Source organism: Aristolochia californica, unplaced genomic scaffold (genome assembly GCF_029961685.1).
Source record: "Aristolochia californica isolate CCGP_79_NKW_82.1479 unplaced genomic scaffold, dmAriCali1.0.hap1 SCAF_7, whole genome shotgun sequence".
Classification (NCBI taxonomy): Eukaryota; Viridiplantae; Streptophyta; class Magnoliopsida; order Piperales; family Aristolochiaceae; genus Aristolochia; species Aristolochia californica.
In genome coordinates, this window is record NW_027182268.1 from 35,092,480 (window position 1) to 35,115,623 (window position 23,144).

At 40.0% G+C, this 23,144-nt stretch overlaps 1 protein-coding gene across 3 annotated transcripts; it reads right to left on the minus strand.

Annotated features, from left to right (window-relative positions):
* Positions 1–5,517: 5,517 nt before the first annotated feature.
* LOC137937526 (probable RNA methyltransferase At5g51130) lies at positions 5,518–23,104 on the minus strand. 3 transcript variants are annotated; one of them, XM_068782589.1, is made up of 8 exons: positions 22,800–23,104; positions 22,536–22,650; positions 22,341–22,388; positions 20,220–20,421; positions 19,947–20,034; positions 6,427–6,492; positions 6,002–6,070; positions 5,518–5,911 (listed from the first exon to the last, which is right to left on the minus strand). In XM_068782589.1, the coding sequence occupies exons 1-8, from the start codon at positions 22,893–22,895 to the stop codon at positions 5,822–5,824; spliced, it is 774 nt and encodes a 257-aa protein (XP_068638690.1). In that variant the 5' UTR covers positions 22,896–23,104; the 3' UTR covers positions 5,518–5,821. The 3 variants fall into 3 exon arrangements, with proteins under 3 accessions (XP_068638690.1, XP_068638691.1, XP_068638689.1); XM_068782590.1 differs by having other exon boundaries at positions 20,238–20,427; XM_068782588.1 differs by having other exon boundaries at positions 20,220–20,427.
* Between the last annotated feature and the right edge of the window lie 40 nt (positions 23,105–23,144).

The window sequence follows — 23,144 nt, forward strand, 5'->3', positions numbered from 1 at the left end:
ACTTTGTACTTATCCACTTCTCCATTCTTATTGAGCTTTGTTTTATAAACCTATTTTACTCCAACCTTCTTTGCTTCAGCAAGTAAGTCTGTCAACTCCCACGTATCATTTTTCTCTATGGCTTCTATTTCTGCATCCATTGCTTTTCTCCACTTCATACTTTTCATAGCATCACCAAATAAGAGTGGATCATTGCCTGCAAACAAAACTTGGTATGCAGTACTTTCTTCCTCAAAGAGACTTCTTCACTTTCGTAATCTCTCATCCAAGCTGGTGGCCTTCTGACTGTTTCTGCATTGCCATTACTCCTATTTTCTTCATTTGACTCATCTGAATGATCACCCTCTATATCTTCTATTGAATTGTCACGGTGATCAACTTCAATGTTTCCTCCATTGTTATTTATTGGGAGAGAGTCTTTGTCACTTTCTCCCCAGTTCATATCAGTTATAATAGATTTTTCATGACTCGTGCTCTAATCCCAACTGTTTTCTTCTTCAAACTTCACATCTCTGCTTACTATTATCTTCTGAGAAATTGGATCATACAATCTGTATGCCTTCGATTCCTTACTAACTCCGAGTAGAATACATCTCACACTCTTGTCATCAAGCTTAGTCCTCTTATTATCAGGAATATGAACATGTGATATGCAGCCAAACACCCTGAAATGATCAACTGATGGTTTAATTCCACTCCAACCTTCTTCCGAAGTCTTGTTTTTAACTACTAAAGTTGGATTTCTATTCAGAACATAGACAATCCAATTGATTGCTTCAGGCCAAAAAGTTTTTGGAATCTTTTTTCCTGAAGGCATGCTTTGAACCATATTCATAATGGTTTGGTTTTTTCTCTCTACAACTCCATTTTGTTGTGGAGTATATGTTGCAGTCAATTGTCTGCGTATGCCATTTTCCCTACAAAAATTTGTGAACTCGTGTGATGTAAAAATTCTCTTCCACGATTAGTGCAAAGACATCTTATATATGAACTAGTTTCTTTCTCAACACGACTCTTATAATTCTTGAAAGTAATAAAAGCTTCTGATTTATCTACCAAGAAATAAACCCAAGTTTTGCAGCTAAAATCATCAATGAAAGTGATTAGGTACCTTTTCTTGCCGTTTGAAGTAGGGTTGATTGGTACACAGATGTCGGCATGCACCAGTTGAAGATTCTGAGAAGCCCTCCATGTGCTCTCTTTTGGAAATGGATCTTTGCGTTATTTTTCGACCAAACAGTCTTCACATACCATTGAAGGAGTTGTGAATTGCGACAACCCATTCACCATTCTTTTCTGGTGAAGAGTTTTTAAGCCATTGAAACTTAAATGTCCATATCTAGAGTGCCAAAGCCGAGTTGGATCCTCTGTAAGAGAAGAAAACCATATTTCTTCTTTTTGCTATTTCTATGCAGGTAAGATGAATATTCTGTTTGAGGTCATTGCAGTCTCCATGATCAATCCTCTCTCAGGATGATAAATTTTATATTTCCCATGTTGTATGAGAATTGCAAACCCCTTTTCTTGTAGTTGTCCAATGCTTAACAAATTAGTCTTCAATTCTGGAACATAAAACACCTCAGTGATGACCTGCACAAGTCCATTCACCAACATTTGTATGCTTCCTTTTCTTATCATAGCCATGCTTGAATTATCTCCCAACTTTACAAAATTGTTAAAACTTTCATCAAGCATGGAGAAAAGCTCCTTCTTGCCACACATATGGTTGATGTAACCTGAATCATGAAACCATAGTTCCTCTTTACTAGCTTCCTTGGAGTTCACATATGCCATTAGCAACATTTCTTTATTAACTTCTGCATAATGTGCCTTTGGCTCTGTCCCCTTTGTTGGGCATTCATATTGAAAATGTCCAAGCTTATGACACTTGTAACACTCAATGGTAGACTTGTCAAAATTTTACCTACCTCGTCCTCTCCCTCTAAAACCGCCACGACCTCGTCCTCTTTCTCCTAATTGTCCTTCATAAGTAACCTTCAATGCTTGTTCTTCCACAACATGACTATTCATGCATTGTTCATGCACTAGAAGACTACTTTGTAGCTCATCAATTGACAAGGTATCTAGATCATGAGACTCTTCAATAGAGCACACAACATAGTCAAATTTTTTAGTCATAGATCTTAGAAGTTTTTCAATGACCACAACATCCTCCATTTTCTCACTATGAACTCTCATCTTGTTAGCTATAGTAAGGGTTCGAGCAAAATATTCATTCACGGATTTTCCTACCTTCATGTTGAGTACCTCAAATTCCTTTCGAAGTGCTTCTCATTGTACACGTTGCACGTGTGCCGTCCCATTGTACTTTTGCTTCAAGGAGTCCCAAATATTCTTTGATGTATCCTTGTTCAAAATAGTCTCTAAGACTGATTGATCAATGGCTTGGAAGAGATAATTCTTAACCTTCAAATCTTTCAGGAGTTTTGCCACTGCTTCTGCTAGTGGGATCCCTTCATCTATCAAATCCCGATATTCCTTCGAGTGCAAAAAATTTTCCATCAGCGTGCACCGGTGATCATAGATTCATTAAGCTTTGGAATTGTTGGTTGAAAAAAATTACTTTCAGTAGTCATTCTTCCTTTTTCTTCTCTTCTCTTTTCACCTTCGATTTTTTTCTTCTCTTCTCTTTTCTCCTTGGATTTTTTTTTAATCTCCTCAAAACAGGCAATGCTCTTATCTCCTCGAAGCAACACGAGGCTCTCCTCGTTTTTTTATTTCTCCTCCTCCTCGTATATTTTTTTCTCTCTCCTCAAAACGCTCTCCTTGTTTTTTTTATTTTTCTCTTTTCTCTCCTCAAAACATCCTCTCCTCAAAGTGACGGTAAAAAAACGAATATTGATCAACATTGACGCCGACGAAGAAGGGGTTTGCGGTTGCGGCGCGGCGGTTTTTTTTTATGTCTGTCCTCGAATCGACGTTGGAAAAACGAAAACTGATCAACGTCGACGCCGACAAAGAAATCAGAGACATTTCTTCCGTCCAAAGTTAGGAAGCGAAAATCGACGAAGAAGGGGTCGCCAAACGGAATTTTCTTCCTGAAGTCTTTGATACCAAATGTTGAATAATTCGTATACAATTCCAGAATTCGAGAGCTGAAAAAATGTTTATTCAAAAATCAAAATGACTTACAAATATCCTTACATGTTTATTCGAAAATCAAATTGACTTACAAATAGCCTTACAGAGAAACATAAATTCTTTTGTTTTACATTCCAGAAGACATGGTCTAAGGACTAAAAATAGTCCCGAAAGAATAGTTCCTTTCCTTCTAACAATTCTAACAACTTTAACAGTTTCAGCTTTAGTGTACGTCGTGTTACGTAAAAAGCGTGTCAAATTCGGACGAGTTCTTGAGGGTCTAAATCTTGAACGCTTGACCTTGAAACGTTTGATGCATGGTTGCCTGTATCGAAAAAATCTGATACATGTCGGGTAGCTCAAAATCCGATATGTATCGGTCTATTGGGTGACGTTTTGATTGTATCGGTGGTATAACGTAACTTCGTGTAGGAGAAAAATTATAAAAAATCATTTAATTTAATTCTAAAATTTTGAATTTTCATTTATTTCATTTGCTTCAAATTCATATAAATATTTTTTGGAAAAAGTAGTTAGGCTATGTTGTGCCAACCAGGAAGTATAACAAAAAAATGTTATAAGAAAAAAATAATAATAAAAAATTTCAACATTTTACAGCCGTTACATGCAAGGGAGCCGGTCAAGGAAATGATACGATAGTAAGCAGTAAAAAAAAATTACAAAGTTTCAAGTAATGTAAGGTTCAAGCTTCGATTTAATTCTCTTATTTGATTTCTATAAATGAATTTGGCTTCAACCTTGCTTAATCGAACAAACAAATTAGAATTTCCTTAGTTGACTAGCCTCTATTTAAAGCTAGCGTCAGCTCAATGCCCTGACAAGAAGATTTGACCTTGTAGTATATAGAGTAGCTTCAAAGTTAGAGACAAAATAGTGGCAAGTGGTTGTTGCCAAGAATCCGATATAAGTAGTTGGGAACAGAATTCAAGTTTTTCTTTTCTCTCGAGCAAGTTTTCAATCTACTAGAAACTTGGAGAAATTCTCCAACAAAATCTCTCTCAGTTCTTCCAAAAAATTTCTCCAAACACCTAAGAATTAGAGGCGGTCACACGTCGGGTTGGGGTTGAGTTTTCTAAAACCAAACCCGACCCATAATCCCGATCCCAAAATCTGAACCCAAAGAAAACCCAAAACTTCAAACTTGACCCCGACCCAATCACCGTCCTTGTAACTCCATCTCTGTCCCGTCCTTGTAAACCCAACCCATCCCCACCCCTTCCATGTAAACCCGACTTAAATCAGACCCATCCTCCTCCATCATAAATCCGACCCTTCTCCGTGTCCGTACCTATTCCTCTGGGTCGAGTTTGGGGAACCTGTCTCCAACTCAAAACCCAACAGGTTTTTTTTCTTGTCTCGTTCTTGACCTAGAGGATGAAATCCAAAACTTGAAACTAGGGTTTCCAAGTGGACCAGGTTCTTTGTGAAACCTAATCTGATTCCCACTCCTATTGAAGGTACCTTAATTTATAAGGTAATGGGGGTAGTTCAAGAAAGACATGTGACAAAACTTTTTCCACTTTTCATGAGAGTATGACACTCCAAGTTATCCATAGTGTCACCTCTTGTTTTAGGTGGAGTTTCCCTACCATGCCATGTGTCACTTATGTGTTACCTCTTTGTTTGACTGAACCTTTTCTGTAATGTCACATGTCACTCGTATTCCACCTCTCTTACTTGTGTAGCACTAAGGTGGTGTCCATTTTAATTTGATCTTAGTTATGGCCCTATTACAATACGTTTCATTGTGACCATCGACATATCCAATTTTGACCAAAATTTTGATTTGGACTATTGTTGATTGTTTAAATAATTTTTAAGACCATAACTTTGATGTTGATGATTTAGACCGTCGATCAGGGGCCTAACTTTGATGATTAAAACCTTTATGTCTACAATGCCAGTTTTGGGGATAAGAAAATTTCCCACTTGATTCAACTTTTTCTTTTAAAATATTAACAATGATAAGAAAGTGAAGTTTATATTGCCCTAATAAGAAATATGAGACAATTTTAACTAAGAAGCACTAAAATGGTTTTTGCACTTATCTCTTAATTTAATGTTATTTTTATTATTTATAAAATATTTTATTTCTAATATAAAACACAACTACAATAACTAAATTTCTGATTGTTTCTTAAGGTGGCACAACACAAGAAAACCAAAAAAAATACAACTTTTTAAATTAGAATATTTTTCAATGAAAAAATCAATCGAAGAAAAAATGAATTTTCTTTTATTTTGTTTTCTTGTATAGATTATCACAGTAAATTGCTTAGAGAGTAATAATGGTATATAGATTATCATTGATTCATAGCTTGGGCAAAAATGAGAGACCACCCCTTGAGAATTTAATTGAGAATGGTCATTGCAAAAGTCTATGTTTATAATGATAATTGATGTCACAACTTGAACCCTATTTGCATAATATCAGGTTAAAAACTTAAAACCCTAAACTTTGTATCCACCACATTCAATAATGTTAACTCATTTTTAAACTACTACGTTAAGCACCGGATAACAAGTATAATCTATGAAACGCAGTCATATATGAATCTAACAAAACACTACTGTACACCGTAGTTGCTGTTGGTTGATGTTTCATTTGCCTTCTCTATGCAGCAGTAAATGTTCTCTTCCGTGCTGGTGACTTTGATACAGCATACAGAAGGAAAGAAATTTTGAGAACTGAAATGCATCACTTGTAGAAGGCGAAAATTGGCCTGTTAAATCCAGCGATACTGCCCTTCACATTAGTCGAAATATTCTCCCAAGCTCTGAAACCAACCTGCAAGGCGTTTACAATTCAAAATTCCTCAAAACAGTGTCAAAGACTAATCTTTTTCAACTTTCTTAATATTCAGAAAAGCAATCCTACCTTGTCCAATAGAATTTCGTGGAAACAAGATGGCATCAATGAAATTTTCTTAAAATTCATGGAAGCTACCTGCAAATAACCCAAATTATTAAGTATCAGTCAACTGTAGGAAAAAAATATTTTTTTAAGGTAAGATCTTGCAGCTAGCAAACCGATCTTTTGAGCCTAAAAGTTGGGCTGTCTAAAGAAAAAAACATAAAAAAATTCATGAAGTTGCTTCAGTCGTGTCTTTCTAGGGTGCTTATCCAAAAGACAGTTGTCTATCAAATAACGAAAATATAAATTCATTAGTGTCTTGTCTTTGTCACGGATATACTTCTTGGCTTCTATTGTTCTCGTCAATATGCAGTATGCACAAACCATCTTTCTACTGTCTATCAAATATACAAGTAGATATGAAACAACGATGGGCGTCTATGTAATACCTCTGAGACCAGACGATTCTTTTTATATGATGACCAAGGCTGAGGTTCCAGTACAAGAGTGCCACCCTGGCAATCAAAAATAGAAATGTTAAAATATTCTGCCATAAAGTTGGCAAGTAAAGAAGTTGAAAACAAATTTACGTAATTTGACATAATTTCTCTTGATATGATTTTGCAATCACTCATATGTAGGTTCCAAGTGGGCTTGAACATAGAGAATGAGAGTTCACACACACCTCCCTACTAGTCAACCTGAAATTGCCGTCCCCTTCTATTGAATAACCAATGTTGCTTTTCTCAACAAACTTCTTCCCACTTCGCTTTTTATGATGTCCAAGAAAACATAGATCATGAGACTACACACACAATTCTCCCTACTTGTTTTTCGTGTTGAGTCCAAGAAAACAAGTTGGAATCAGATAAGTCTATGGCCACTAATGCAGTTAAAAGACTTGTTAAGGACAAGAAAAAGAAGCAAAAATACAAAGAGAGGCTTAGAAAGGGAGCACATAGTCCACGAAATCAAAATGCATGATAACAACTAGGAGACACATACTAGATATAACCCCAATGAGAAGGACCTCACAACATTAAATTTTTAGTTGTTTGAACATGATCCAACTGGAAAAAGATCTTGTTGTGATACTTCTATTCAACTTCCTTGATCAATCTTGTCAACAGTTTTTAAACAGTAAAAAAGAAGCTTGAAGCTTTACAAAAACTCTTTGACCCTAGTAAACATGTTGACTAGGGTTTTCTCTGAGGTCATTAGCAATAACCAATGTGCCTTTCTCAAGAGACGGTAAATTCTTGAAGCTGCCATTTCAGCCCATGAGCTCTTATACTCCCATAAAAGCAACCGACACGAGGGTAATTCTCAAATCAGACATGGAAAGCAGATTGGGGTAAGATGGAGAATGTGGATAAGGAGCTGCATCTCCTCATGCTCATTCTCCATAATCTTCAATGTTACCAAGCACGGTCACCTCAAAAGCACCAGGGGGCTTAGGCAAGGAGGTGATATGTCCCCTCCTCTATAACATCATGGGAGAAGCTCTCTCCTTGTTGTTTGCACTTGCCAAGGCAAGAATTTGGCTCTAATTCCCCAGATAGACTAGTGGTTGGGACCTCCCTTATACAATTCGCCGATGACACCATCTCTTTCTCTGGATGAGACATTGACCAGCTTTTGAATGTTAAAGCGCTCTTGTCCATATACGAGCTCATCTCAGGTCAGCATGTGAACTGGTCAAAATCTTCGATCTATGCCATCATCTTGGATGATGACTCAGCCTCTGTACCATGGCTAGCTTGCTTGGTGCAGGATAGGCTCATTCCCCACCATCTGGGCCTCCCCTCATTTCTAGGCAAACCGAACAAAACCCTCTGGACCCTCATCATTGAGTGATTTGATTGTCAGCTTGCAAATTGGCATGACAAACTCATCTCTTTGGCTGGAAATACTACTCTATAGTCCATACTTTCAGGACTTCCCAATTACTATATATCTTTCATTCATTGTGCTGCTTCCATTGCCAATCACACTGAATCCATTTGAAAGGCAGTTTCTCTGGAGGGGAACCTCTCCTTCACACAACACCTCGTCAATGTGAAGGAAGTCTGTAAACCTAAGAATCTTGAGGGACTCGGTATCAGGAGAATCAGAGTAAAGAACTCAGCTCTTCTCTCCAAATGGCTTTGAAAATTTGGACTGAAACTAGAAGCATGCGAAAAATGATTGTTCAAACAGACAGCGATTCCATGTGGCTTTTCCCTTCCCCTCCCTCCCTCCCTCACAGCCTCCGAGTGACCCATTGAACATTAGGAAAACCATTTGCAAGCTGATCCCTTCGGGCTAGGGTACTCCATCCATGTGAGAAATGGGGATTATACCTCCTTTTGGAATGATACTTGGATTGGAGAAGCAACCCTTGCCACTACCTTCCCAACCATCTATTGGGTGGCTGCTTATCTGCTGGTCTCTGTTGTAGACTCGTACTCCCAGCAACCCAGTGGCCATCAATGGAATCTTAACCTTTGGTGAGCTCTCACTCATGAGGAGTTGACCAATGCATTGAACCTCCTCGCCCAACTTGAATCCAAATACATTAGGGGTTGGAGATTAGACATCATGGTTTGGATCGATCCCTTTGGGAACCACACAGTTGCCTCCCAATATGCATTCTTGTGTTCAGCCGTCCTTGGCCCTCCCCCTGTTGAAACATGCTTTTGGAGGATCCCAGCCCTGCCCAAAGTGACTTACTTCCTGTCTTCTGCAGCCAAAGGTAAAATCTTCATGGCCAACCAGCTCTCTAAAAAGGGGAGAACCATTGACGTCCAAGCCTGCAAACTTAGCACCAACCATTCAAAATCGGTTAGCTCTCTCCATCATAACTTAATCACTCAACAGATTAGGGCAGCCTTCATCCTCAAATTTGGACTCACATTTTGTCTCCCTCCTGCCCTCCCCCTCCTTACCACCAGTCCTCGCCTTAGGGCAAAACTGGAAGGGCATTTTGGGGCCTCACTATTGCTGTCGTCTCTTGGAATGTATGGAATAACAGCAATAAATGAGTGTTTGAAGGTAACAAACCTCAGGGAGCAATCATTGAAAAACAAAGCACAGCATTCTCTTCAAGGCAAGTAAATTAAAAGACACATCCCATCTTCCTTGCTCAGTAGTTAGCAGAAATGGACACACAGTCATCCACTCAGGCCTGCAGCACATTGTCCAGACGACTACTTGGGTCCCCCCTCCTGAAAGATGGCTAAACATCAATTTTAGAGATTTTAGGCACACAGGAGGTGGGGGTGTGGTTAGGGATTCAGACGGTATGGTACTCCTGTGCACTCTACACCCTTTGGGCAGTGTGAGTCATAGTGGCTGAGATTAGGGCTCTCCTCCTAGGCTGCCCGTTATACTTCAAGAGATTTGAGACCTATTTACTGGTCAAAGGTGACTCTCAGATGGTTCTCTTGGGGCTCAAGCAAGAAGGCATTGTCAGGTTGGTTTATGGAGTTCATGGACGAGATTGAGGATGTCAACATATCCAGACCCATCCATTGGCAGCATATTAAAATGCAGATGGGATAGCAGATAGCTTAGTAAGGGAGGAAGTCAGCCACCAGAAACTCACTTATGACACTTCCCTCCCTTTATGATTTTTTTGGATTATGTTTTTTTATTGATTTTTCCATGGTTGCCTAGTAGTTTCTACTTCCTAGCTTCCTTGGCTTTCCTTGTGCTTGTATTTCTGTCTCATTGACTGGGCTTACCGACTTGGTCTATGATCCCACTGAGACTGCTTCTCTAGGCTTTCATCAAAATGCCCTTACAAAATGACAAAAAATTCAGAAGAAAAATGTAAAAAAAAAAAACTGACCCTCTTTTTGGTTGAGTTGACAATCACTTAATCCTTTGATATAATGAATTTCTTCATTCAATTAAAATACTTTAATATCTCATAATAGTTCTAACTACTTTGATAAACTTTAAATATCACTTTTTGCTCATCAATTCTTTATTACAATTAGAAAAAGAATTTTGTTGAGAGAAATCCCAAGGGAGAAGAGTACAAAGATAAAATGGTCAAAACACTCGGCAGTGTCAAACAAAAAGAATATATATAAGACATCAGTAATGAATTGACAAGGAGGGTCCCACAGCAAGATGTTGGGTGACTCCCTCTTGAGCCAAAGAATCTAAAATATAGTCCACACTTCTAAGAGTATGCAACAAAGAAATAGAAAGCAGTCTAAAAATGCCCTCTATCTCATCAAAGTACATAAACAACAAACTGACGAGCCTTTTTTTCTAGTAGCCCAGCTGATAAAAACTATCCAGTCACCCTTCACCTCAAGGGGGGAAAAAATCTGCCGACATAAACTTGAAGATCCTAGAGAAAGGCTCTATTCTCCATCACCAAGGACTCATAGTTACCAAAAGCGGTAGAGAAAACAAAAAGAAAATACCTACTTTTTGAAAGCCATTAAGTTATGTTTAGGATACCGTTTCTGTGCAATCAACATTTTAAAATATAATGGTCACAAGAGCTCGAGCTCGAGTGGGTTCAAGATCAAGGAAAATTGCAGCAATTTCCAGCCTTGAATGGGAGCAATGGAGGAGAGGGAGTGATAGAGATTCACATCCCACAATTGGAAGAAGGATGGACGAAAGTCTCCATAAGAAACCAGAGGGGAGTAAGAGGGAACAACATGTAGGTTTTAAGATCCCCTTTGAGATAATTTTGATGATAACAAACACTTAAGTAACTAATAAAATGTATTAAGTATACCTTGCAACTTGAAAGCCCAAAATATCCGTTTAATAGACCATGATCCATCCAAATGGCCCATACAAAAAAGGAGCAAGTAGCTCATGTCAGAAAACAAATCGTTCGACCACACAAGCAGCCTCAACACAGCAAGCAAGGTTAAAAAAAAAAGTCATCTAACTGAACTGCCCGTCTGACCAGATTGGAGAAAGAAAAGGCTTTGTTAAAGACCGATCACCTAGACATCCGAAGGGCCAACATAATCAAGTCAGAAAGGGAAAATGAGGAAACCAAGACCAAGACAAGAAGTCCGTCAGACCAAACGTTCCTTGTCCAACATTCCCCATCTGATCAGACATTCTTTGTCTGACTAAACATGAGAGAGAAAAGGCACTGAAAGTACCCATTTGGCCACTGAACCGACTACACTAAAAAATATTAGATAAGAACCGATCTTTGAAGGCTGACCAACCAGATGGAGACCATCTTAATGGCCAGGAGAGAGAAAAGCCATTGGAAGCTTCCGTTTAGTGAACTGCTCGAATGCCTAGAAAAAAGAAGGCAAACACCTAGAAGAAGGAGAAAAGGCATCTAACGGCGGCCGTCCAACTAGTCCACAACCGTTTGAACAACCCGAAAAAAGTTGTAGAACGAGAATAAAGACTGCGATCCAAACAACATAATTCTCCAAAATTTTAAGTGACCTGTTCCAGGAGACCAAAGTCATTTTTCACGTTTATTTTGGACTTCGAACGAGCACTGGTCACCCGCCAAAGGGCTAGAGTAAACCACCCCCATCAGATTGGCCAATTCCATCATCTGGTCCTAGGTTCCAGGGTTGAATTTGTGCTTCTCATACTGAAGCACTTCCACAAAGCATTGAGAAAACGCTCATCGAGCTTTGAGAAGATGTAATGCCTAGTTTCAGGATCTTTGAGGTATTGGGTTTCAGAATTTGTCTGGGTTGAGCACGATTTCGATGTTGATGAGTGGCAATGAGAGGGGGGAATAGGTTTTGCTGTCTCTGGGGACGTTGACTTCAGGCTTCGGTGCTTGACTAAGAATCAAAATGATATAGGAAATTTGTGAGGAGGCGTGGTGGAGAGTCCATAATAGGACAGAAGGTCGTTGGGGTAATGACATTAGGTTGCTCAGATGATATAGGGAGAGGGTGACACATGGCGAGTGGGGCTTCTATTGGAGGCAAATCTAAGGTCGAGGTAAGCTCCAAATTAAGGTGCATGTTATGGGGGTAGGACATGTTGGCAGTTTGTGTGTGATTTGGCACTTGATGGGAGTGGTTGGGGAGTTGACCGAGTAAGGAGCTGTCATTTTCTGGGGGCGGGTAAAAAGAGTTGAGCGATTGTCATAGGCATAGGTGGGGTAAGGCTGACAGGAAGGGGGCTGTTCTGCCTAAGTGTTGGGTGGGGTGGCAGTTTTGCCTGGGCTACAACAGAAGGTACGTGGCTGTTACAGAGGAGAATTTGAATTTGATCGGCCTGACGGGCGTGGTCAGGAAAAAGGTTTGCTCGGCATAGGGTGATTCAAGTTGGTGTTTGGACTTGGTGAGTCAGTGACTGAACACAGTGAGTGATGGGTTAACTCGTCGGAGTCATGATGCTACTCATCATCACACCAGAAATTTGCATGTCGTCGAAAGAAACCTTGATCCAAAACGTGGCATTGTCAATGACAATGCAAAGGAATTGATGTCCGCAGTGAATCCGATGAGGATTGATGAGTAGTCATGCCTTGTCCAGCTGATGATAGTGTTCGGTGTCTCGATCCAGGGCGATGAACATTCTTGAGACAGCTGCAATGCTAGCAAAGATTCTGCATTGCCACAGTTCTGCAGGGAATCCACGGATGGTTAGCCATCGCTCGAATGTGCTAGAGGGGGCTGAGGGGAGCCATTTGCTGATGTTTGTGATGTCGGAGCTAGGGCAGGGAGAGAGGGTGAAAGCAGAGGCCTTATCTGAATTTGAATAGAAGTGAACTAACCAGCAGTAGGGGCTAAGGTGTGAGATACGTGGGGTATAACTGAGCTGGAGATGGGACATGAGCCATCTGATAATGGTGTACTTCTCAACACCAGGGATAGTGTTGATAGTGATAGAGCAACCAAGTGCAGATCGACCATCACTAACAAAGCTAGAGGAAAAGGAGATGGTATCACTGGGTTACGGCAGTTCGTATTCAAGGGCAGCCAGTTGTATTGGAGGGACAAAAGGTGTCACTTTCTGTATCATATCTAGTGGAGGCAAGGGTCTCGAAGGAGATGAGGATGGCACATGAAGGTCAGCTAGGGAGGTGGAATATGATTCTAGGTATGGTGAGGGGAGGGCAAGAGTGGTGGGAAGAGCGAGGGTGGGTTTGCTGATGGGTGTTTCTCATTCAGCAGAGTCGGGATAGGTGAGAAGCTAACCAAGCAGTAGTACAATGTCTTCCAACCGAAGTCAGACTTGGTCGGGACTTAAATGCGTGCCATAATGAGGTTGCCATGATGCTGGACAATCTTGCATTCATGCTGGCCACGGAAGGCAACCGCGGAAATGTAAAAGGCGAAGCATCCAGTCCATAATTCCAGAGTTTTATGTGAGCTGCCTACAAAAGGCAGTCGTCGCGATCGGGATATAGATGAAAGAACACTTGGTTCAATTAGCCATGGTGATGCGAACAACAGCTCCTAAAGCACGATTGATCTTCTCAACAGTAGTAGTAGTGTTTCCGTAGACCAAACAGAAAAAATTCTGGTCTGTGTTGAGGTCGTCGTCGCTTGGATACAATGGTCCATTCTCAGTGAGCGTCGTTGGTGTCCTTTGTTCTTGGGGCGTCGACTGGAACGGCGGCACGCCTTGTCATCAGAGAGCTATCCAGGTTGTTGCAGGTAGAGATTCGGTGCTGCTGTTTCTTGGTAGGTGTAGGGTCATCACCCCAAAGACCGGTGCTAGTTTCAACAAAAAAGGAAATAACTCAAACCCATATTTCAAATCCTTTCCCTATTTTACCTACTCCCTCTGCACAAATTCAACAACCAATCAACTGTCCCCATCATTTTCGGACCCTTGGAAACCCAACAAAACCTTTCAGATCCCACCCAAGCCCCAAAACCAAACCCGAGCTGAAACCAACCCTCTCTTACTTTAAATGCCCACTACCTCACCAAAACTTTCTTGCTAGCTTATCTCCTTCCCACTCCCAGCACATGTCAAGCCCAAACCCAACTCATAGACTTATCTCGTAGACCACTCCACAATTTCAAGATTTTGTCCCATCTATCCCCATCACGAACCTCCAAACCAATCCTTACCTTAGGGTTAACTCAATCCAGCCAGAAAATGGGGAAAGAAGAGCTACCAAAATTCTATCTCCCTGACTTCATCCATCAGTTGAAACAATTGTTTTGCTCCCAAAGAAGAACAAGAAGCTCTACAGACTTACTATTACAGTCAAGAGATATCCGAGAACTGTAAGATTCCAACCAATGATATGGAGAATGGAGGAGCCAGACAAAAATATCGCCCTCAAACTCTGCATCCCCCCATCTCTTGTACATCAGATGTAGAAGTTGAAGAAGTGCTACAACTCGACATGGAAACATAGAAGCCCAATCCTTCCTAAGGAAATTCAAAAAGCTTTATTCCAAAACCAATAGGAGCAGCCACAATAAGAGGGACCCGCCCAAAGCTAAGAAAAAGTCAACATTCACCTTTAGAACATAGTGAAAGAATTCACTCAATCCTTGGATATCATCATGGAAGAACCAGCTCTAGCCCTTCTGTTTCCTTTCAAATCTTCCCTATGATTATTGTTTCATGGAATATATGTGGTCTTGGGGCTGCCTCAAAGAAGGCCATTGCTTGACAAATGATAAGATCATTTCATGCACACCTAGCACTCTCCTAGGAATAAAAAATTGAAACCCCCTCTATCTCTCAGATCGGTGACTTGTGATCAGTCCAAGAATTTGCTTGGGAAGTTCTTGGCACCAATGGTTTTGCTGGGGGATCATTGCCATTTGAAACACCACTCTCCTCCAACTGATTCATTCCACTAGAAGTCAGTACTCCTTGGCACTTCAGTTTCCGGATCTCTCTTCTGGAAATTCTTGGGCAGCCCTTCTTCCGTCACCTCCACGGCAACCATCGGCCAGACATCGAACCACACCTTGTCTCTTGATCTAGCACTAGGCTTATTGCCAGAGACTTCAATGTCATAAGATGTCAGCATTAAAAGAAGCTCCCTGCTCCTCACTTTTCTGCCTAAATGCAAGTGTTCAATGACTTCATTAACAACTTCAATCTTTATGATATCTCAGCAAAAAAAACAATCAATCCCCTTCATTTCTGTCAATAACTAGATCGTTTTTTAGCTTCTAGCAACTGGTTTGACTTACACAAGGATGTTGCAGGCTCCATGCTACCTCACCCTACACCTGATCATTAACCATGTTAAATTGTGATCCCATCCCTTGGGGTCCCTCCCATTTTGGTTCGAGCAATACTGGCCACAAATTGAAAGATTCCCCAGAAATTGAAGGACTGGTGGGACTCAGTTTCAAGCTTTGAAGCCCAGGGATTGCCAAAAAGCTCAAATTACTCTAAGGCAAAATCAAAGAATGCTACAATTCCTCTCTGGGTTGCCCTCTCCTCCCATTGCTCCTCCTAAGTGACATCCCAGCACTGGAAATCACTACCAAGTCAGGCCCTCTTCAGTCCCATAAGGAAACTCTCCTCTCTTCTCTTGAAAAAGATTTCTCTTCATAAGCGCAAAAACTGGAAACAAAATGCAAGATTCAAAAGGATAAAAAAGAGAGACCACAACAAAAAGTTCTTTCACACTGTTGCCTCATCCCACCAATGGTCGAACAGGATCGCTTCTCTAATTTTTTTTTGATAAAATGGTGCATATATTGAAAAAAAAAGAAGAAGAATACAAACCTAATGTCGGGGGCATGACTCCACAACAAAGTGTTGGAGAGAAATGCCCGCTTTGGCCTAGACATCTGCCAAGCGATTAGTAGATCGTGGAATATGACTCCACTTACAATTTAAAGGAGAAAACAAATTACATGTCTTTGTATATATCCCAGTGACGCCATGGGGGATGGTTGTGGTTTGCACACCAGTTGACGACCACTTTTGAATCACCTTCAATACAAAGGGGACCAGAGAGGTTGGTAGAGAAGATTTTGAGCCCGTGTAGGAGGCCTGAGAGCTCTACTGTAGTAGAGTCTGAGATACCAAGGGGGCCGGAATAGGAGAAGAGGAGATCACCCTTTTCATCATGGATGACTCCACGGAACCCTGCTGGGCCTGGGAAGCCAAGAGCACTTCTATCAAAATTGAGTTTCAAGAACCCGGGGGGAGGAGGGGCCCAAATTGCCATAGTAGGATGGCGAGGGGGTAGAGATAGGCCAGCAATAGATTTCCAGTTACTTTTGAAGTTTGATCCACCAAGGTTGCTGAATTCTTTTTTATTTAATAGCCATACCGAAACTTGGTTAAAGATTTGCTCAGTCATAGCTTCAACAGAGGATCACTTCTCTAATTGAAAACATAGAGCAGATCTTAGATCCATGGGTTATTATTAACAAGTTTATTAAGTTTTATTTAAAACTCTACAACACAGACAAGGAGATCAAGTCCCCCCCCCCCCCCCCCCACCCAACAACTTGCAACTGAACCAGGAAAAGGTGCTGGCTTGGGTATTTTTTTCAAAAAAGAGATTGAAGATGTCATCCTTGCCTTACCTACTGACAAAACACTGGGCCCTGACAGATTCACTGCTGACTTCTATCATGCTGGCAGGAATTTCTTCAAGGGTGACCTACTCAACCTATTAGTTGAATTTCATGAAAAGGGGCTCACGAGGACTGCTTTTGGTGCTTCTTTCATTGCCCTTGTCCCCAAAAAAAAGCAAAGTCAGCATCCTTCAGACTTCAGACCGATCAGCCTAAGCTCAAGTACATACAAGATCCTGGCCAAGGTACTCGCCAACCATCTCCGCAAGCCTGTACACCAGAACCAAACCGCTTTCAACTAAGGGAGACAAATCTAGGATCTGTCCACCACCCATAAGTTGATCAAAATCTTCAAAAGAAGAAGCTCAGTAGACTCCTTCTAAAGCTCAACCTTGAGAAGGTATTTGACTGAGTTTATTGGGACCTCCTTGCCTCTGTCGTGGCTTGTATAGGACTCGGAATTAAATGGAGAATGTGGGTGAGAGGTTGCATTTCAACGGCTTCATTTTTGGTTCTGATGAATAAAACCACCAATAGATTCTTTAGCAGGTTGCATGGTATCTTCTCAATTTTCTTGTATTTGGTCTCACATTCTGAGATCTACTAACTCGGTGGCAGATGTGCTTGCCAAGTCAGGAGCTTCCTTACAATCTCTTGTTGTAAGGCAATTGTTCCCCGTCCCTCTGTAATTCTTTGTTCTTTTGTTAATATATACATCTTTTTTCCAAAAAAAACATAAGTGGAGAACTGCATTTTAACTTCATTCATGCAGCCAAATAAGAGTGGCTCCAGCCCGTTGCTGAATTACATAATCTTGATATTTCAATCCTGCATTTAGTTGATGATTCCCTTTACATTTGTCATGCCAGTTCAGAGGAAATCACCAGCCTAAAGGTGACCCTTATCTTCTTCAATGTCGTCTCTGGGTAGAAGATAAACTGGCACAAGTCAACTATTGTTCACCTCAATGTTGATGGTGGCTCGATAGATAGTTTTGGAGCTTTTCTGGGATGCAATATCTCCCACTTCCGCTTCATAATCTTGGTCCTACCCCTTTCAACCAGTAGCACTCCTCCAAATCCCAATTGGCTCCTGTGGTTGAGAATCTCGTCTTGCCTTATGGAAAGGGAAATTACTCTCTAAAGCAGGGAGACTGACACTAGTCAAACCCACTCCTGCAGCCATTGCTAAGTCTATTGAATCCTTAGAAAAACCGCAGGAAATATCACCTCTTAGAGTTCGTCTACCTCCCCAAGTCCCACACTGGAATGGGAATTAGGCAAATAACGGTGATGAACAAGGCCCTCTTAGCCAAATTATATGGAAATGCAGCACCTACAAAGAGGCTTTATAAAGGAATCATACCAAAATATAAGTACAGACCTTCCCCCCCCTCTCAAGGACCTGTTCCCCCTGGTGGAAAGCTATTACCAAACAAGGATAAAAGCAACATCAGGTTTAGAGTTCATGGAGGCAACTCGGTCCATTTCTAGGAGGACCATTGTGACATGGATAACCCCCTCGCATTAGAGTTCCTGGCCTTTATACAAAATCTCCCGTGGCCATAGATTAAAAGTTTCTGATTTTCACTCCCCAAATGGATTGGACTTGATGTTCTGAAAGAACCTCACTGATTTGAAGACTTGGAAGTCAGCAGGTTGTCGTCCACCCTTGAGGGTACTCATATCCAGGTTTCTGGAGATTTAAAATAATTTGGATAGACTTGAAAGAGACAATTCTTTATGACTTCTTACTACAGTTCAAAGCTCGTGTCTACGCAGCAACAACCTTGATGTGGCAAAAGTGTGGAAGCTTCAAGGTTTCCCAAGGTGAATTTTTTCTCTTGGTGTGCCTTTAGAAATAAGATTTTGACTTATGACAACCTTAATAAGAGAAGATGTCCAGCAATCAATAATCTCTGTCGATTCTAATGACCATGAAGAATCAGTTGGTCACATCCCGGTGCATTGCCACCTTCACCAAAAGCATATGGTATCACTTCTGTAAAGTTGGGTCGAAGGCCCAATCCCAAAATGACTAACCAACTTAGGAACATTTTTCCCAACTAATAATCTCAAAATTTTTGTACTCACTAATCCATGTGGGACTATTCCTTAACACTGCCCCTCACGTGTAGGCCCTCTTTTGTCGCTCTACATGTGGATAATTTAGGTGTAGGCCCTTTTTGAAACTCCACAAGTAAATAATTTAGGTCTAGGCCCTCTTCTGTGACTCTACAAGTGGATAATTTAGGTCTAGGCCTTCTTTTGTGGCTCTACAAGTAGATAATTTAGGTGGAGACCCACATATGAGTACCTGCACTGATACCATGTAAAGTTGGGTCCAAGGCCCATCCCAAAATGACTAGCCAACTTAGGAAACCTCTTTCCCAGCTAATAAACCAAGGTCTTTGTACTCACTAATTCATGTGGACTATTCCTTAACAAATTCCTCCAACTTTTCAATCTTAGCAACTGTTTCTGAAACTCTTTGAGAGATTGCATTTCTCATTGTGCTTTCATTCCTCTGCCAAGCAAAGGTGAGACTCTCCGACTGGCTATTATGGCCTATCTCCCCTAGTGTGTATGGAACAAAAGAAACAACCATGTTTTTGGGGCACTGCGGAGTCATTTGATGAGGTTCGAGATAAAGATTACTCATCACATCCTCTCATGAGCAGGCATGAAAAGGGAATTCAATGAATTTGAAAGTGCTTACCTTGAAAAGAACTGGCCTACTATCGCCTCCCTGTCCAACCCAAGGATTAGACCCACCATGGAGTGGAAGCCTCCTCCTCAGGGGCTCCTCAAGCTCAATTTGATGATTGCCCCTTCGGCAACCCTAGCCCTGACAATATTGGGCCATATTCAAAGATTGGGATGGCCTGGTGATCATTACTAATTGTGGCTTTCTCAGAGTTGCAAACTCAAAGATGCTGAAGCCAGCACCACTTTGCAGGGAATAAAGCTCACTACAACCAGAAACATGGAGCAACCGCACGTGGAAGAAGACTCCAAAGCCATCATTAGCTGGGGGACCAAATCAGTTGACCCCCCCATGGAGGCTTCTCCATATATTGAAGTGATGCTGACTTAGAGGCTCATGCCAAGCCATCGTATACCCATATCCCTCAGGGTTCAAATTCAACCACTCTCCATAGCAAAAGATTTCGTCTATAAGAATTTAGAGATCATAATTTTGTATTTTCCTCTTATAATTTCTAAGAGTGTTTTTTTCTTTTTCTTTTGTTGTCTAGCGTTTTGGGGTGTTGCTGAATTCATCTGTTTCCTCTTCTCTAATAAAATCTCATGCCATTAAAAAAAAGCACATTTTAAAATAATCATTAATAAGTCTCTTTTATAGTCAAGCAAATTCTCTGGTTATTATTTGGGAAAATGACTCTTAACTTTGGCTAGTCCATTTTTTATGGACCAAGACCCAACGTCAACATAAGAAAAAAATAAAATAAAGTAAGAAATTGTTAAGTTTTATTTGACACTTACGGGTCGAAGAAGATTCCAGATCTTCACAAATAATGTAATCAACCCATCATCTCCCCAATTCAGATGGATCCACTTGGTGACACTCAGACTGCATACAAGGACAGATTGATTTATAGTCTGCAACACAACATCAAGAAAACAAAAAAGTGTGCAAGACAGTTGATAAAATAAAAACGAAATGGCAGATATTTTATGGGTTTAAAGTTCATTCAGTTAAAGATTAGATAAAACAAGGTTACAAAGGCCAAAAAATTATCAACTGAAGCTAATTACCAAAGTATCGTATCATACTGGCCTGAGCAGGCATGTTCGTTCTCAACAATGTTCTCTTTCCGGAAAGAGACTCCCTTGAACAGATTGCGGACTGAAGATTCAGAAACCTTCTCATCTGAACCACATTCTTTCTCAGAAGTCTTCACGAATTCAGACTGCTCCTTTTTAGCAACTCTTCTAAGGTTCCATTGTGCAGTTTCAACTAAAGCTAGCAAACCAAAACCAAATATCAGAAAAACAGCACAAGAGCTTGTAGAAACATCAGACGGACTAAGAATAAATAAACAAATAAATTAGAGTTACCAATGCTAGACCTGCTTTTCAGTTGTATTATTCTGCAGAAAAATATATAAAAAAAAAAAGCCCCCTAGCAAGTATGACTTGGATTTTGAATGTACGGAAATTTATCTTCTAGCTGATTTTTTTTGTTTTTTTGGAAGAATTGCTGATATATTTTGGGCTTACATATGCTGCTAATCAAGAAAAAAATTCAAAAAAAAAAAAATATATATATATATATATATATTATATGTAGATACAATCACCATAAATTTTCTTTTAAACAATTAGATTCACAAGTATAATGGTTGAAATAATATTTTTTAGTGAGTGTTCAATGTAACATCAGCTCCTCTTTTTTAGTCATATAGGTGTCTAAGAGTTTCATGGATGTCCAGTGTAACCAAAACAAGAGGGAGAGAGGGAAAAAATAAATACAAAAAGAAACCAAAAAAAGTAAGAAAAATAAAGCAAGAAAAGAGAAAGAAATAAGGAAAGAAAGAAAGAAAGTAAGAAAGAAAGTAAGAAAAAAAGAAAAAAAGAGAAAGAGAAAGCAAAACCCTAAGGTATGTGTCGAAGTGGGTATCTCATTTTTTTTAGACAACTTGAGTACCTTAAAATTCAAGAATTCTCGGGCAATATGTATCAAGTCTCAGAATGTAACATTCTTTCTCGGGTTTTAAAAATATTAAAATAATAAGAATTTAGATGTCATGGCCATGTGTAACATATCAGAACCTCAAAGTCCCAAGATGTCTCAGCTGAGATGCGAGGCATCTCGGCAAGACACCCATAGATGGAATTTGAAGACAACCATTAATAACTTAATATCCCATTTAGCACCTAATTTCTTATATCTATGTTTGAAGACAGAAAAAGGGAGCTTCTATCAGGGTAACACTGTCAATATAAGCAATTTTTTATTAAAAAAATAAGTTCTTCCAAAAATAATGAGACAGTTAGTCCCCTGCACACAAAAAACTAATTAAAAGAATCCTGGTCCTTGAAGTTCATCATATAATAATAGGGCACACCATGTACCCCCATTATGAGACCTCATATTTGACTTCTATTTTCATATCTCTGAAGTATTTCTATTTATTTGTGAACTAAAACAAATATGTTAAATGCCTTTTTCATGCACATTAGTAAATGGAGTGCAATCTGGTTACCTGTTTCAATCCATTTGTGTGTTATTTCCACCATTAGTGAGTATGTTAAGTCATTTTTCCACTACTTCAATCCTTCATCTCACAATTATCATCATGCCTCCAACATCACAGTCTAGGGTCTTCCTCTTGTGGAGATGTAGTGCAAAACCTTTTCATTCTAGACTATATCATCTCCAAAGCATTTTCTTATCCAATCTGTTTTCATTCGACCAAAATAGCTGAATTGAAAGTTCATCTGTCCAGATCTTTTTAGCCATAACTCTTACGGCCATTTTTATTTAACTATATGTCATTCCATCAATGTTACCAAAGCTCCACATGGCATGGTCAATGTTGTCAGCAATCATAAAGTTACATAGAGTCTGAAGTAGTACATGCAAATCCAAAAGTAGAACACTCTGAAAAGACCTTTGAAGTATGACAAATTCCAGATTGATTTTTTTCAATCCTCAGGTTCAAGTAGTTGAGTCCATAACATTGAGAACTGACACCTTCAGCAAAGGCACCATTGAGCAAGAGGGTATAAGTCTAATAGCGGGCCAGTTCCTAATCAGATACAACCAATTTACCATAGCATGTACGAAAAAAGTGCAAGAGGGAAAAAAAAGGCTTTTTTTCCCTAAGAAAATATTTAACTTTTGCATAAAGACTCAAAGCCTTGGTGACTTACTTCCATCAATGTCTACACCAACAATGCGCTCGCAGGAGAATTTTTTTGCTGCACGTAAACCAAAGAAGAGAACCTAGAACTTAGCATTAGACGCATACAAAAAATAAAAATAAAAAAGCAAGCAAACACTATGGATTACCAGCAAATATTTGAATCTCTTCATGGCATAACCTAAAAATAGTAACAAAAGGTTACCTATACTGATAGTCATGAGACCTTGGTTACATCCAATATCAAGACAATTTTTTCCTTCAAACCATTCTTTCTTTAGCACAGCTAGTCGAGGGTCTTCACCTACGCTCTGATCAATCTGGATACAAAACCAAGCACTGAAGAAATCAATAAATAAACAACCAAAGAGGTTCAGACTGAGAGGTAAGAAATGATAATTCAATCCTAAATTGCTTAAGATGAAAGAGACACCGGTTCAATAAAAAGAAGGGAGTCTGGATGAGTTACGCGATAATTATAGTAGGCTTTGTAGTTTCCATAGATATAAACAGGCTTTCTTTTCCGCTTCTTAGTTGCCTGCTGATTTTGATCCTCTTGTGCCATTTTTTTTTTGTTTTCTGCAGTCCAGTGAAATTGTTGAACCTAAGATGCGAGGTCGAATAGATACACAACGGAAGAAACAGCAGTCGACTCTACGCGGGCATCTGTGAGTTGTGACACTCCCTGAAGCGTATGAGTCCCGACGTGGAGTAACTGGAATCTGTCCGAACTCCAAACCGAGCAGTCGGCGTCGCGTCTGCGCGGGTCCAACAGAAAGACCGGAGAAACTAGGGAAATAACTTTAGTCACAGG

Excerpts from the sequence above, each read along its gene's own strand:
- LOC137937526 (XM_068782588.1), bottom strand. The coding sequence starts at position 22,895 with ATGGCACAAGAGGATCAAAATCAGCAGGCAACTAAGAAGCGGAAAAGA. Across the intron at positions 22,389-22,535 it reads TCTCATGACTATCAGTATAG|CAAAAAAATTCTCCTGCGAG; the intron begins GTAACCTTTTGT and ends GTTTACGTGCAG. Across the intron at positions 5,912-6,001 it reads ACGAAATTCTATTGGACAAG|GTTGGTTTCAGAGCTTGGGA; the intron begins GTAGGATTGCTT and ends AACGCCTTGCAG.